The sequence below is a fragment of the Pleurodeles waltl genome, chromosome 3_1 (genome assembly GCF_031143425.1).
Source record: "Pleurodeles waltl isolate 20211129_DDA chromosome 3_1, aPleWal1.hap1.20221129, whole genome shotgun sequence".
NCBI lineage: Eukaryota > Metazoa > Chordata > Amphibia > Caudata > Salamandridae > Pleurodeles > Pleurodeles waltl.
This window is the reverse complement of record NC_090440.1, coordinates 1,995,745,239-1,995,762,530: the sequence shown is the minus strand read 5'-3', so window position 1 is coordinate 1,995,762,530 and position 17,292 is coordinate 1,995,745,239. Positions and strand designations below refer to the sequence as shown.

The window sequence follows — 17,292 nt, the reverse complement described above, 5'->3', positions numbered from 1 at the left end:
GCAGTAGGGAAGGCGCTGCACAAGCTACTACCTGTTGATAAAATGTGCTATTCTCTGGTGGGGAGGGTTGTGTGGGGTACAAATCTGGGTCGCTGGTCAACATGGGATCAGGGTCATATTTGTCCCATGGATCTGGGTCCTGCTGTGTCCCACCCAAATCTTCCCCAGTGTATACAGGGGATCCCTGAAGTGTAAAATCTCCTGCAGTAGTTGAGGGAGGTGAATGAGGAGGGGTGGGAGGTGGACGAGAAGCAGAGGTTGGAGAAGGTGGAGGAGGAAGAGGTGGAGAAGACTTGGTAGGTGTGGAGGAAGCTTTGCCCTTGGTAACCTTCACTAATGGTGGAGAAGTGTCCAAAGCTTCTTGGAAAGAATTTCCTCTTGAAAGGTACAAGGGTGGTGGGGGTTGGTGGGGGGGTCGGGAAGCAGTAATGCACCTTGGACCCTCCTGGATATGGAGGCAGCGCTGTTGAGCGTCCATAGTATCCAAAATGGGTTTCACAGGTGAAGGTGTAGCTTGGGACTGGCTAGAGTGCTTCTGCTCCGAAGATCTTGACTCTGTAGTTTTTGGCACTAAAGTTTTCGGTTGGTGCAATTTGCTCGACATCGAGGTGAAGGTAGCAGCTGCTCGGGTCACTACAAGAAGTATGTGGAGCTAAAATTCGGACTAAGGGCTGGAGGTCAAAGTCGAAGACTGTTTTGGTCTTGGCTATTTATGGAGCCAAGCTGGAGAGCTGGGCAGGCAAAACAGTTTTTCGGATCCGACCATCACCTGGTGGCAGTGGCGGTCAAGTGACCTCTGAAAGGGGCTTTTTAACAGACTTAGGTTGTGCAGAAGGGGCAATGGTACTCCCAGGTTGTGCTGATGTTATCTCATGGCTTTAGATATCTGACTGTATGTCAGAGTCTCTGATGGCGAAGGCCTCCTCTTGTTCTGGCACCTCCTGGGCATGATCCTCCCCAAAAATGTCCAAGGTGTCGTCCAGAGTTTTCTGCACCATCTCCAACCGACAAGCTCTTTGGTCCCTAAGGGTCTTCTTCGACCGGAAGGATTTACAGGCGTCGCAGGTAGCTTCTTGGTGATCAGGGGGAGGCACAGCTTACACACAATATGCTGGTCAGTGTGGGGGAATTTCAAGAGGCCCTGAGGACAGAAAAGAAAATACGTCTGGTTCCATCAGCTCAGCATACTCTTTGGTGCCACAGGGTGAGGTAGGCTTGAAACTGGTGATGTCATCCCAGAGGGCAGGCGGTTGTTACCCGGACCGACAAGTGGAGTTGAATGCGAACATGGGAATATGCGATCAAGAAACAATACCATTGATAATGAGAAGACGGAAGGAAAGATATTGAACCAGAGTGAGTCGAAACACGACAAAGTCGAAAAGACATGTTGAAACCCGACTGCAGAGAGAAAACAAAGGAGTCTACGCCCATTCACAGTATCACTGAGAAGGAGGAGTAACTCAATCCCACGACTTGAAAATGCTTCTTCGAAGAAAATCAACTTGCAACACTCCGGATTCAATACTAGATGGCAGGAATATGCAGGGCACGTGCATCTACAGTCACACTTCATCAAACATACACACATACATATGGAAAATATCACATACCCAGTGTACATCTGTTCGTGGCATGTAGTGCTGCAGATTCACATGCTTTGTATAGTCCGCCATCTAGTGTTAGGCTCTGAGTGTTACAAGTTATTTTTCTTCAAATAAGCTTTTTCGAGTCACGAGATCGAGTGGTGACTCCTCTCGGTGATAGTGCACATGGACATTGGGTCCTTTGTTAGATTATTTTTTTCCTTCCTGCAGGAGGGTGAAGTAAGGAGTGAAGAATTCTATATGTACATATATATAGTAAGTAAAGAAGAGGTCCATGCAATGTATATACATATTTACATAAGAAAATACCACAACGGCTACAGGCTTCCGGGGAGCAGGTAGGGTGCATGTGAATCTGCAGCACTACATGCCATGAACAGATGTACATTGGGAAAGTGACATTTTCTGTTCGATGTCATGTGTAGCTGAAGATACACATGCTTTGCATAGACTGAAAAGCAGTCCCTTCCTAAAGTAAGTGGTGGCTAGCCTGTAGAAGTTGGAGCAGTTTGAAATAGTGTTTTAAGCACTGTTTGACCAACATTGGCTTGTTGGCGAGATAGCACATCCACACAGTAGTGTTTAGTAAATGTATGTGGTGTGGACCATGTGGCTGCTTTGCATATGTCTGCCATTGGTATATTTCCTAGGAATGCCATTGAAGTTCTTTTCTTTCAAGTAGAATGTAATTTATAGCTTTAAGATAGCAAGTTTGAATTCACTTACTATCCATCTGCCAATCCTTGTTTTGAAATAGGATTACCTTTACGAGGCTGATGAAGAGCCAAAAAAAAGTTGTTTAGATTTTCTAAAATCTTTTGTTCCGTCTATATAATATATGAGAGCTCTTTTGAGATCAAGAATGTGGAGAGCTCTTTCAGCAACTGAATCTGGCTGTGGAAAGAAGACTGGCAATGCCACTGACTGATTAATGTGAAATGGTTAAACCACTTTGGGTAGAAACTTTGCATTTGTCTTAAGTACTATTTTGTGTTTGTGAATTTGGAATAAGGGTTCTTCTAAAGTGAATGCTTTAATTTCACTTACTCTCCTTAAGGAAGTAATTGCTACGAGGAAAGCAACTTTCCATGAGAGAAAGTGAAAAGCGCAATAATGCATGGGTTCAAATGGTGGACCCATAAACCTTGTCAGCACAATGTTAAGATTCCAGGCAGGAGCTGGTGGAGCTCTAGGTGGAATAACTCTTTTAAGGCCTTCTATAAAAGCTTTTATGACAGGAATTCGAAACTGAGAGCTATGCTGTATGTTTTGGAGGTAGGCTGATACTGCTGTTAAATGAATTTTAATGGATGAATATGCAGGATTAGCTTTTTGTAAGTAAAGCAAATAACATACAATATCTTGTATGGACGCTTTAAATGGATCAATTTTTTGGGTTGACAGTAATATACAAAACGTGTCCATTTAGCTGCACAGCATTGCCTGGTTGTAGGTTTACGTGCTTCCTTTAGAATGTCAACACATTCTGATGGAAGCTGTAGATAGCCAAACTCTGAATTCAGGAGCCAAATAGCCAGGTTGAGCATACTGGGATTGGGACGCCTGATTTGACCTTTGTTTTGAGTCAATGGGTCTGGTCTCTTTGGGAGCTTGTGATGTGGTACTACAGATATATCCAATACTGTTGTGTACCAGTGTTGACGTGCCCACGTGGGAGCTGCGTATTACAGTGACGTAAGTGTGATGGACCTTGTTGACCAGAAACGGAATTAGTGGGAGAGGGGGGAAGCGGAAGCAGATATCCCTGACCAATTGATCCATAGAGAATTGCCCTTGGATCAAGGGTGTGGGTACCTAGATGCGAAGTTTGGGCATTTTGGGTTTTCGCTTGTCGCGAAAAGGCTTATGTTTGGTGTTCCCCACATATGAAAGTACTGGTGAATTTTTTGTGGGTAAATCTTCCATTCGTGTATTTGTTGCTGCGTCCTGCTTGAGAGGTCTGCTAGTTGGTTGCGTTTCCCTGGGATAATCTCTGTTAATAGGTGAATGCGATTGTAAATTGTCCACTTCCAAATTGTCTGTGCTAAAACTGACAATTGAGATGTGTCCCCCCCCCTGTTTCTGCAGATAATACATTGTTGTCACGTAGTCTTTCCTTATTAACACTGCTTTGCATGTGATCTGTGGCTGGAATGCTTTGAGTGCTAAGAACACTGCCAGCAATTCCAAGTGGTTTATGTGGTAAGTCTGCTGGACTGTGTCCCATTCACCCTGTATCTTAAGATTGTTGAGATGGGCTCCCCAACTGTCATTGATGCATCTGTGGTGATTGTCTGTGGCACAGGGTCCTGAAATGGCCACCCTTTTGATAAGTTGGTATAATACCACCATTGCAGAGAGTTGTAAGTCTGGCGGTCCAACAAGACTAGATCGTGAAGTTGACCCTGTGCCTGAGACCAACGTTGTGAAAGACACTGCTGCAGGGGTCTCATGTTTAGACGTACATTGGGTACACTAATCCTGATTGAGTGTTCAGAATTGCTCCCAGATATGGTTGTATTTGCGCTGGTTGGAGATGAGATTTTTGGTAATTGATTGTGAACCCTAGACTGTGTAGGGTATCAATTGTGTATGCTGTTGAGAGGTTTGAGTGGTGCTGGCTTTTATGAGCCAGTCCTCCAGATAGGGAGACATGTATATGTTACCTTCTGAGGTATGCTGCAACCACTGCGAGGCATTTGGGGAACACCCTTTGGTGCTGTTACTCCAAAAGGTAGCACTTTGAACTGGTAATGCTTGCCTGCTATCACACATCTTAGGTATTTGCGATGTGCAGGAATGTGGACGCAAACATCTTTTAGATCTAATGCTATCATGTTATCCTGTTTTTGTAACAGGGGAATGACATCCAGAAGAGTAACCATGTTGAAATGCTCTGAGAGAATGTACTGATTGAGAGGTCTGAGACCTAGAATTGGTCTGAGAGTACAATTCTTTTTTGATGTAAGAAAGTATAGAGAATATACTCCTTCCCCTTGTTGAGCTTATAGGTACCACTTCTATTGCACCTTTCAATAGAAGTGATTGTAATTCTTGTTTTAATAGAATGAGATACTATTGATTTAATTTGTGTGAACGAGGTGGAATGTTTGGTGGAGTGGAAGTGAGTTCTAGACAGTAACCATGTTGGATAATTGACAGAACCCATTGATCTGTAGTGATGTTGTGCCATTGTGGGTAGTAATTTACCAGTCTTCCCACCCACAGGAGATATGTGCTCTGTGGGGATGGTGAGAAAGTCACTGTTTGTTAGATTGTGAGGAACCTCCGGATGTGGACGGTTTCCCTCTACCTCTACTGTTAGATCCTCTATGGGAACCTCTAAATTATCCTCTAGTGTAGAATTGTGAGGATTGTTTTTGATGGGTGGATGGTGTTTCTGTGGCTGAAGGTTTGAAACTTCCTCTAAATTGTGGTCAACGAAAATTCCCCCTGGTGGGTGTGGTACACAAAGCCCCCATGGCTTTAGCTATTCCTGATTCTTTTGTGAGTTTGTCTATTAATGTGTCCACTTCAGGGTCAAATAAATGGTGCTTATCAAACAGCATGTTTAAAACTGCCTGTTGTATCTCAGGTTTGAAACCTGAACATCTCAACCAGGCATGTCTCCAAATAAGCACACTTGTGTTAACTGATCCAGCTGCTGTACCAGCTGCATCCATAGCAGATCTAATATTGTTAGATATTGCTTGCCCTTCACTATTTGCTGTCCTCTTTTGTGGTGTTCTGGAGGGAGGTATTGTACAGCTCTTCCATTTTGTACCCAGTGTGCTCTGTCATATCTAGCTGAAAGAGCTTGTGAATTGGCTATCATCCAGTGATTTGCAACTTGTGAGGCCACCCTTTTCCCAGTTGCATCTATTTTCCTGCTTTCCTTATCAAGAGGAGGGGCATCTCCTGTGGACTGGCTGTTGGCCCTTTTTCCTCACTGCACCAACTACAATGGAATCAAGAGGTAGTTGAGCTCTTATAAAACATAGGGTTTGAGGGTTCTGGTTTGTATTTCTTGTCCACTCTAGGAGTGATGATCCTTTAACAGGCTCTTGAAAGATATCAGAAGCATGTCTGAGCATGCCTGGGAGCATAGGAAGACATTCATACTGCTTATGTGTTGATGCTAGTGTGTCAAACAGAAAATCCTGCTCTATGTGGTCAGTGTGCATTTGCACATTATGGTATGCTGCAGCTCTAGCCACTACTTGATTATATGCTGTAGTGTCCTCTGGTGGTGAGAGTCTGGCACAATATAACTAAGGGTCATTTGGTAATATGTGATCAGAGTCATATGTGTCCCATGGATCTGTGTCCTGTTGATCATCACTAAAATTATCTCCATGTGGCGAAATTGAGGATGTGGTGATAATGGTGCCTCATATGTGTGTGATGGTGGTGGAAGTGGTGTGGAAGGAGGAACAGGAGAGGGTGGTGGACAAGGCTGTTTCTGCGTTGAAGCCTCTCCCTGTTTGTGGTTGAAGACCTTCTTTGATGGAGGTGCATCTTTTGAAGTGTCTCTAAAAGAGAAATTCATTTTAAAGGACATTGGAGGGGAAGCAATTATTCTTCCTGTGCCCTTCTGAATAAGTATTATTCTTTGTTTGGCGTCAGTCACCTCTAGAATAGGTTGAATGTCTATGGACTCCTGAGTAGAAGTAGTTTCTTCACTACCCTTAGCTTTTGACTCCCAAATTTCTTGTTTTGGTCGAACCGAAAGTGTCGGTTCCGAAGGTGGTGTCATTCTTTTTGGCACCGAAATTATTATTATTTTTTTTTTGGCTCGACTCTGAAATTGGTGTAGGAGTCTGTTTGGTCAAAGCAGAGTGCACCTCAGTCTTAAATCTCTGCGCCAAACCCGAAGGTTGGTCATTCGGACTTTGTTTTCGAATCCCACCATGACCTGTCGGCAGTGGAGGATCGACAACCAGAGTTGGATTCTTTTTTGTAATTTTTGTGTGTTGTGATGGGTAGATGTACTCACGTACTGCACCGCAGGCACGTAGTGACTGTAGTCATCTGATTGTTCTCCGGAATCAGAGTCTTGGACGGAAAAGACTGCCCCGTGCCGAACCTTGGGCATGTTCTTCACCGAAGATGTCCGGTGTGTCTTCTGTTGGTTTCAATGCCATTTCAAGACAACGAGTTCTACGGTCCCTAAGAGTCTTCTTAGATCAGAAAGATCTACAGGTGTAGCAATTGTCTTCTTGATGTTATGGAGATAGGCGAAGATAGCACACTGAGTGCTGACCGGTGTATGGAAATTTCGTATGACACAGAGGACAGAATCGAAACAGAGTTCGTTCCATCAGACTCACATGGAAGCAGGACCTTAAAGGGCGATGCCCTTGTAAGGGTCAGAAAACAAAACTGACCCGACGGTCTAAATGGGATCGAGTATAGTTGGAAACACGATCACAAACAATACCGACGATATTATAGAAAGATTAGAATAACTTTAGAATTTCCGAATCGAACTTCACCGGATCAAGAGAAAACACGTCCGAACCAGGCGGTGGAAAGAAAACATAACAAAGGACTTAACGCCCATGCGCACTATCACCAAGAGGAGTCCCTCGATCTTGTGACTTGAAAAAGCTTCTGCGAAGAAAAACAACTTGTAACACTCCGAGCCCAACACTAGATGGCAGACTATGAAAAGCATGTGCATCTGCAGCTACACATGCCATCGAACATATCTATCGACAAGAATAGAGTAGGACTTGCTTGATTTATATGGACAACTTCCAGTTGCAAGACAAAGAGCCGGACAACTTCCAGTTGCAAGACAAAGAGCCAATCAACTGTTTCATTTTAAATGCTGCCAATAAATCAATACAACTGCCGAAATCAGAAAGTGCATTTCTTTGAACTGTCCAATTTAGCACATGGTTTGCAAAGTTAAACCCAGTGTTTAAAAAGGACAGGTGACGCATCATAGTGATGCCACATGAATCTCATCATCACCTGCAATTTGCAAAATTGCTGCCTTAAATAGTAAAGCTACATTCTTTGGGAAGTTTATTTGAGGGCGACTGATTATAGAGGATTACATGCAAATAAACAATTCCATGTTTGAAGACATTAGTCTTTGAAGGCAAATATCAACTTCTAGAGTACTGGTTACTGTGCAGTTTATACTCACTTGTTGAATGTGGGCATTGTTTGGGCCATTGATAAATTCTTCCAGCTCTGCAAGCCTGTTTGTCTTTGCAAGAGCAAAGATTAATTCAGTTTCTACATATGATTCTCTGGCCTTTTTCCGTGCCATCTGCAGGTATTTCACCAACTCTTCCCAGTTTCCTTATGGGGAAATGATTTTGACAGAATGAGTTTGGCAGACTAATATAAAAACAAATGTTTAACAGAGTCCCGTTGAAGACTGTCACTGTTTCGTCTACACAACATATCTAACAAGTTTGGCACCATTCTTGTCCAGAGCTGCGGTGACTGCCACAAAAATTAGTTTCCTAACACACTGTAAAATTGGTTGGGTATAATGAAAAATACAGCAGCCTAATTACCTTGGTAGCTCCACAGATTTAGTTTCATATGTTCTACCCTAATCCACAGTCCAAAAGGTTCCCACAAAGAAGAGTTAATGCATGGTAAACAACAGCAACAGTTGTGTGCTGTGATGCCGAAGTTCTTTAAATAGCCTTATCAGAGAAATGACCCCCCCAAAAAATACTCTCATTAGGCAATACCCCACTGTTGCACTTAATCAGAATTAGGCTTCTGCTTCCCAATATAAACCTCCATTTCTGCTGCATAACATTACTGTTGCTCTCAGATAATGTATAGGAGGATAATAGTGAAGACTACATTACTTTTCTTTGCTATCATAATTAAAGGCATATTTTAATCAAAACTATCCATTGGTTTCAGTACCAATGGACGGGAGCCATTTACAAAGCCTTGTACGGGCTGTAAGATAATTCTCTTTTTGGCATGGTTACCCCCACTTTTTGCCTGCTATCAGTATGCTTAAACGTTTTTCACTGGAATCCTGCTAACCAGGACCCCAGTGATTGTGCTCTCTCCCTCTAAATGTAGTCACCCAGGACTTTCTACATTTCACAATTGGCATACTGGTGCCCCCTTATAAGTCCCTAGTATATGGTACTTCGGTACCCAGGACTTCGGGCACCAGGCGTACCCCAGGGGCTGCAGCATGTATTGTGCCACCCATGGGAGCCCATGCAAAATGTGTCTGCAGACCTGCCATTGCAGCCTGCATGAAAAGGTGCATGCACCCTTTCACCACAGGTCATTGCATCAGGTCACCGTAAGTCACCCCAGTAGTAGGTCCTCCTAGACCAGAGGGCAGGGTGCAGGTCCCTGTGTGTGAGGGCACCCCTGGCAGAGCAGAGGTGCCCCTGCAAACTCCAGTTCCACTGGACTGGACTTTGTAAGTGTACTTTGGCATGTTTCGTGTCAAACAAGTCATAATCATACCCCAATACTGTTGCCAGCATTGGTTGTATGATTCCATGCACTCTGAGGCCATCCTACATACAGCTCAAGCCCATGAAGGCAGAACAAAGGATTTCCTCTGGGAGAAGGAGACAACACCCTCTCCCTTTGGAAATAGGTGGTTTGGAAGGGGTGGCCTCCCCAAGCCACCTGTTTGCTTTGAAGGGCTCATTTGGTGTTCTCCTTGCATATACTGGTTTGCACCAGTCCACGGACCCCCTTGTCCCTGTTCTGGTGCGAAACTGGATGGCGGAAAGGGGGGTGACTACTCCCCTGTCCATCACCACCCCAGGGGTGGTGCCCAGTCCTCCTCCAGGTGGCCACTTGATTCTGCCATCTTGAAACCAAGATGTGCAGAAACCTCTGGGAGCATCTGAGTGACCAGGTCAGGCAGGTGACGTCACACACCCCTCCTGATTGGTGGTCATCTTGCTAGGTGACCAATTCCCCTTTCAGGGCTATTTAGGGACTCTCTTGCAAGTGAATCTCCAGATTAGATGTGCAAGACTCCATCAGGACTCCTCTGCATTGTTTACTTCGACTTCTGGCCACTGGAACCACAACTGGACTCTTCAGGAACTAACAAGACTGCAACAGCAGCGACAACTTCGCTTTGCAACATTGTTTCTCCAGCTCCTTACAGCAACAGCAATTTCCCTGACTGTGCATCCTCTGGAGTCTGCAAGACTTCAGCCTGCACCAAGAAGCAAGACTGAATCTCCCTTGGAGTGAAAGAGTCACCCCCATGCAACTACAGGCACCAAAGCAACTTCATCTGGCTGCGTGGATCTGTTCTCCTCTGGAACCGTGTAGATGCTGCATCACAGGTGGTGGTCTGGAGTGGTCCTCTCTGCCAGCAGTCCAACCTGGGAGACTATGAGCCTTTGCCTCTCCTAGCAGGACAGTACCCATATGCATGCGACTCTTGCAACTACCAAAGCTTGCTGTCTCCTGCTCCTGATCTTCAGGCTTCGAGTAGCCCCACCCCCCAGCACTTCTTCCTGCCAAGCTGAGTCTCCTCTCTGCTGTTCAAGCAATGTGGGACTTCTCTTCAGGTGTACTGACTTGGCTTCACTGCGATTTACTGTGCCTGCTGCCAGTGCGTTGTCTGTGGGGGCTGCAACTGCTTCTGTTGGTTCTCCCGACTGCTGAAGGTCACACCGGACTCCCCTTCAAGGGTCAAGTCCCCTGGGCCTTGCTGGTCTTCTTCAGACTCTCTTCTTTTGCTCCTCTTGCATTTGCCATGGCTAGTTGGTGGTTCGGCAACACCATTGACCAACTGTAACCAGACAACCAACATGGGACACATCTGCACCGCTCCAAGGATTCCTCTTCAGCTCCTGGGCTCCACAGCTGGTCTTTCCCCATTTGCCTGGCTCTTCATCCACTGAAGGGTGTGTAGTAGCTACCACCCCCAATTGACACTCCATTGCGGACTGGACTCTGTCCCCTTCTTTTGCAGGTCCTCTTCTTTCAGAATCAACCACTGATTTCCTCTAGACTGGTCCTGTTCTTGCACTATCCCTTTTCTAAGTCCTCCTGTTAGTCCTTGGGAAGACCAGGTACTTACTTCTGCTCTCCTGCTTGCTTATGGGCTACTCAGGTACTCACCGCTTGGGGTTCCTAGTTCTTCCAACTCCCCTCTAACAACTCCATATCCTTGGGGTGGGGGACTTCACTTCACATTTCACTTTCTTAGCATATGGTTTGGTCCTCCCCTAGGGCCCTTACTATTTTCACAAAGTATTGCTAATGCTTGTTCTTTCTATGCTAAGTTCTGATTGCTTTTGTGTATATAACTAGTGTGTACTTACCTCCAATTGGGGGGGGGGGAACTGCCTATAAGTAATCTAGTGTTGTGTTACCCTAATAAAGTACAAACATCAGTCAACTATGTGGTTCTTTCAAGTGTGACAACTTACTGGGTCACTATAGTGGTACTGCATAAGCTTTGCATGCATCCTAGATAAGTCTTGGCTGCTCATCCACAGCTACCTTTAGAGAACACCGGCTTCCTAGACATTGCATACACTTCATGAATAGGGGTTGCCTGGGCCTGGTATGAAGGGCCAACACCATAGGTGTCCAACACACACCAGGCCAGCTTCCTACAGTGGCGAGGAGTGAAAAGTAAAGCTATCCATTAAGCACATTATATATCTACTTCAAGTCATTACCTTGCATGGAAGAAGGTACATTTAAATTTCTTAAGGTTCATTTTATCTTTAGAACGGTACCAAATGAAGGAACTTTTCTACTTACTTGAACTGGCAGCCAGGACAATAACTATTACCTTGTTTGACAGTGGCCAGATTGCCAGAGTACACTTCTCAACCTGAAAACAGAACTTCTGCAAATTCCGAGTAGGAACAACCCTTATGCCCACTATTACTGGCACCTTGTTGTAAGAGCAGATATCACACATTTATAGCTGGGTACAAGATGCAGGGGATGCAGGCAGTGGAGTATGTTAATCATCTGCAGAGGGAAGCTCGCTGGACCAGCAGACATTTTTCAACCAGTCGTCATTGACGAGGATTCTTTTGCCAGAGAAGGAAAAAAAGTTACTTACCTGTAACTACAGTTATCCAGTATAGTATTGGTATCTTTCATAAATTCACATGCTTGAATCATCCCTGCCGTTGAAGTGGGAGTCCCACAGTATACTATAAGAGCAGTAAGTAAAAACATCCATAGGCTCTAATGCTAGTAAATTCACACATATAGCATATCCATGTCCTTTTGTAAAAATAACCAAACTTGACTCATGACCAATAAGGCTCCAGCACCCTCTAGAATATTCCCCAAAGAGTCTCATTCTCTCAGATTTTCTAGCACTTGAGTGAAGAGTATGTTATGGAAGGTAAATGTGAGCCTCAAAAGGGGAGAAGGGTGGGTCGCATGTCAATTTATGAAAGAAACTGGATAACTGTAGTTACAGGTAAGTAACTTGGGACCATATGTACGAAAGCTTTTTCCCATAGACACAGAATGGGTCAAATCCTTTGGTACATGTGGCCCTTGTTTTCTTATCCAGTATTGGATCTTTCATAAATTCACATGCTTGAATCTGAACAGCCAGCAGTACATATAATAACTTATGCCCGCAGTGGATGGTGGGTGCGAGCATTGTAATCCTTTTAAATATAGATCTAACATATCTATATCTATATCTATATATTTTCAACAAGAAATGCTCACAACCGGGCTCCTGGAGGCCCAAGAGGGGTGGTGCGTCATAACCAGCAGAGCACTCGGGTTATTTATAAAAAATAAAAAAAATTGAAAAAGGCTTCCACAGAGAAGACGCACACGTGAACAAGGCTGCTTGTCAGCCGAAACGCGTTGTGTGAATAAATACTGTTAGTTTTTGCAAATTCCTGAGTGTGTGTCTTCTCTGTGGAAGCCTTTTTCAATATATATATATATATATATATATATATATATATATATATATATATATATATACACATATACATATACACATACACACATATATCACTATGCATATAAAGTACAACATGCCATTGGAATTGTTAACTTATTGTATATAGAATTAGGTATGCTCATTCAAGGAAAAATCTCACCTCAATAAAAGATGATGCAGGACCGCCTGCCCAACCAGAGAATCAGCTCTTTGCGTTGATTCCAGACAGTAATGCTGCGCGAAAGAGTGTGTAGTCTTCCACGTTGCAGCCTGACATATCTTGTCCACAGCGATCCCTTGAAATAGAGCAGCCAAAGTGGAAATTGCCCTTGTAGAATGTGCTTTCAGCAGTTAGTTGATGGTTTTCCCGCCTTTGCGTGGCAAAACTGGATGGTGGATGCAATCCAACAAGCTAATAGCCTTAGTGACTCCTGTGCCCTGGCGGCCTTGGGCATATGAGACTAAGAGCTGGTCTGTCTTCCGAAGCTGTTTAGTACTCTGAAGGTAGAACTTCAAGCATCTTTTGATAGCCAGAGTGTGGAGAGTCCTCTTCACCACCGTTGATGGATTCGGGAAGAATGTTTTCAATATCACTGCTTCATTCAAATGAAAAGATGAAGGCACCTTAGGGATATATCTCGGGTTTGTTTGAAGGACAAAGTCATCTGAAAACATAAGACAGGGCTCTTTAATGGTAAAGGCCTGTATATCACCAACTCTTCTTGTGGATGTAAGAGCCAGCAGAGTTGCTACCTTCCATGTCATGTATTTCAACTGTACTCTGTGAATAGGTTCAAACGGAGCTTTCATTAATTGTGAAAGAACTACATTTAAATGCCATTGGGGTGGAGGTGGTCGCACTGGAGGGAAAGTGCGAAACAGACCCTTCATAAGCTGTTTGATTTGTCTGGATGAACCAAGGGAGGGCGTATCAGCAAAGCGTCTCTAAAATTATATGGCAGCTGTTAGACCTGACAGCCTTAGGGTGGTCACCCCTAACTTTTTGCCTGCCTCCCTCCACTTTTTGGACACTGTTTTTGCTGACTTTTAGACTTTGCGCACTTTATCACTGCTAACCAGTGCTAAAGTGCATATGCTCTCTCCCTTTAAACATGGTAACATTGGATCATACCTGATTGGACTATTTTATTTACTTATAAGTCCCTAGTAATGTGCACTATATGTGCCTAGGGCCTGTAGATTAAATGCTACTAGTGGGCCTGCAGCACTGGTTGTGCCACCCACTTAAGTGGCCCCTTTACCTTGTCTCAGGCCTGCCATTGCAAGGCCTGTGTGTGCAGTTTCACTGTCAACTCGACTTGGCATTTAAAAGTACTTGCCAAGCCTAAACCTCCCCTTTCTCCACATATAAGTCACCTCTAATGTGTGCCCTAGGTAACCCCTAGAGCAGGGTGCTGTGTGGGTGAAAGGCAGGACATGTACCTGTGTAGTTTACATGTCCTGGTAGTGTAAAACTCCTAAATTAGTTTTTGCACTACTGTGAGGCCTGCTCCCTTCATAGGCTAACATTGGGGCTGCCCTCATACAGTATTGAAGTGGTAGCTGCTGATCTGAAAGGAGTAGGAAGGTCATATTTAGTATGGCCAGAATGGTAATACCAAATCCTGCGGACTGGTGAAGTTGGATTTAATATTACTATTCTGGAAATGCCACTTTTAGAAAGTGAGCATTTCTTTGGACTTAAATCTTTCTATGCCTTACAATCCACGTTTGGCTGGGCCTGGTTGACAGCTCCTTGTGCATTCACTCAGACACACCCCAAACACAGGGTACTCAGCCTCACTTGCATACATCTGCATTTTGAATGAATCTTCCTGGGCTGGGAGGGTGGAGGGCCTGCCCTCACACAAAGGACTGCCACACCCCCTACTGGGACCCTGGCAGACAGGATTGAACTGAAAGGAGACCTGGTGCACTTCTTAGCCACTCTTTGAAGTCTCCCCCACTTCAAAGGCACATTTGGGTATAAAACAGGGTCTTTGCCCTACCACCTCAGACACTTGCTGGAGAAGAAACCTGAACCAGAACCTGCATCCTGCCAAGAAGAACTGCCTGGCTGCCTAAAGGACTCACCTGACTGCTTTCTACAAAGGACTGCTGCCTTGCTGTTGCCCTGCTGCCTTGCTGAACTCTTGTCCTGCTGCTGAAGTGCTCTCCAAGGGCCTGGCTAGAGCTTGCCTCCTGTTCTCTGAAGTCTCAGGACCAAAAAGACTTCTCTTTTTCATTTGGACGCCTTATGCGGTGAAAAATTCTACGCACAGTTTGCTCTGCGGTGAAAAATTCGCCACACGTCGATCCTGAAAGATGCCGCTCTACGTCTGCGGTGCGACCGGAACTTTGGAGCACGGCCTCGCATGGACAAACGTCACCCGACTCCCGAAAGGAAATCGACGTGACGCCTGCCGTGAGGGAGAAGATTCCACGCACAACCCATCGGAACGACGCGCAGCCGGAAAATAAGCCTAGGATTCCACGCACAGACCCCGGGACATCTAGTAATCCCGCGAACCATAGAAAGAGACTGTCTGCGCGCCGGAAAACGACGCCTGACTTCCCCGCGTGAAAAATAACGACGCAAGTCCGTGTGTGCTGGGGAGGAATCGACACACAACATTTTTCCACGTATCTCTTCTTCTGCGGCCCTTTGCAGAGATTTTCCACTTTAAACCAGGTACTTTGTGCTTGAAAGAGACTTGGTTTGTTTTTTAACGACTTAAGACACTTTATATCACTTTTCAGTGATAGCTCTACACTTTCATATGCATCTTTATTCGTTTTGACCTGCAAATATCCAGATAAATATTATATATTTTTCTAAACACTGTGTGGTGTATTTGTGTGGTGCTATATTGTGTTATTGTATGATTTATTGCACAAATACTTTACACATTGCCTTCTAAGTTAAGCCTGACTGCTCGTGCCAAGCTACCAGAGAGTGGGCACAGGATAATTTTGGATTGTGTGCGACTTACCCTGACTAGAGTTAGGATTCTTGCTTGGACAGAGGGTAACCTGACTGCCAACCAAAAACCCCATTTCTAACAGCAGCCAAATGGACTTTAACAGATGCATGACCAAGCCCAGCCTTTGACAGAGTGAGAAGGTATGATATAATTTGCTCTGGCAAGACTTAACGTATGCAAATTGTTTTGATGGCACCAGATACAAAACCTCTTCCATTTGAGCTTTTAAGTCCTGTTTGTACTGTCAGACCATGCCCAGACAAAATTACTTTGCATTCTTTGTCGATGCTCATGCCCTGAAACTCACGGAATTCAGGAGCCAGGCGTGCAATTGGAGAGATGCTGGATCTGGATGGAATATCTGACCTTGACTCTTCCTTAGAAGGTTGTGCTTGCTGGGAAGACGCAAGGGATTGGCCACTGATAGGAGAAGGAGTTCTGTGTAACAGTATTGTCTGGGTCACTTGGGTGCTATGAGTATTAGCTCATTAGCTTGCAACCCTCTGATTTCATCAGAAGCCTGGGAATCAATGGAAAGTGGGGAAAAGCACATGCAAAGATCCCGGACCATCGCATCGAAAGGGCATTCACCCACGACACTGGGAGCGGGTACCGACTGGTGTAAAATTGGCATTTGGTGTTCTGATTGGTGGCAAACAGATCTAGGAGTCAGAAAGGTCAATCTCTAAGAGAGATGGTCGGTCTGGGACCACCACTGCAGAGTCTCGACCATCCTTGGTATAATATTGATTGAATCCTCGTTGCTGCAATTCCTCCTGTAAAGGTCTCATTTTTAACCTTGCTAGGTAGACTAGGGTGATCAATGAGGAAATCATGACTAGGAGTGACTTGAACGTTCGAACTGAAACAGACTTCCTTCTTGCAACCTTGATAGCCATGTTGGCCGGTGTTATGTTGTTGCACCCTTGAGAGAGAAGCCTTGCTCTTGATGGTGTCGAGTTCCGCACCTAAAGACTATTCTGCGTGTCAGCAGAATTAACTATTTTTGGAAGTTCACTGTTAGACCTAGATTGCGACATAATCCTAGGTAGGAGACAGTAGCTTTGGACGCCAGCTGTGAAGTAGGAACTTTTATTAGCCAGTCAGCCAGATATGGGAAGACTTGAAAACCCCTGTTGTGGAGGAAAGCTGCTATCGGAGCGAGACATTTTGTGGAGATTCTTGGCGTGGACTTAAAGCTGAATTGAAGGACCTTGAATTGGTAATGGGCCCCGGCCACAATGAAGCGGAGATATTTGTAATGCTTTACATGAATCGGTATATAGAAATAGGCATCCTGGAGCTCTAACAGTGATGTGATCTCCAGTGTTAAGCAGGTGTAGGATATCCGACAGTGTGATCATACAAAAGGATTGTTTCTTTAGAAACTTGTTCAATTTTCTGAGGTCTAGGATTGGTCTCCATTCCCCCAACTTTTTCCTTATTAGAAAGACCGGGAATAGAATCCTAGTCCCCTGTGGTGCACAGGGACCTCCTCTATTGCCCCTTTTGAGAGCATTAGGAAAACCTCTTGTAGCAGCAAGTAAAGATGAAGTGGATGCGATTTTCCTGGCGGATGGTGTGGAGGTTTTTGTACAAACTCTAGCATATGACCTTGAGCCAATATAACCAGCACCCATTTGTCCGATGTTATGTCTTTCCAATTCTGAAAGTAGTTCTAGATATTCGCTCCCACCTGATGGAATTGTGGAAACTGTGGGATCATAGCCGGTGCCCAATAATGATCATTTGCGGGGTTGATCCTGGGTTTGAGAGCTGTTTCCTT

The 17,292-nt window shown here is 44.7% G+C and overlaps 1 protein-coding gene across 2 annotated transcripts in view; it reads right to left on the bottom strand.

Moving 5' to 3' along the window:
- The window catches only part of CLTC (clathrin heavy chain), a 723,592-nt gene that overhangs the window by 205,943 nt on the left and 500,357 nt on the right, over window positions 1-17,292 (bottom strand). For both annotated transcript variants that reach the window (XM_069226425.1, XM_069226426.1), the window contains exon 22: window positions 7,765-7,922. In XM_069226425.1, coding sequence (XP_069082526.1) covers window positions 7,765-7,922 — 158 coding nt within the window. The remainder of the gene's footprint in view (window positions 1-7,764; window positions 7,923-17,292) is intronic.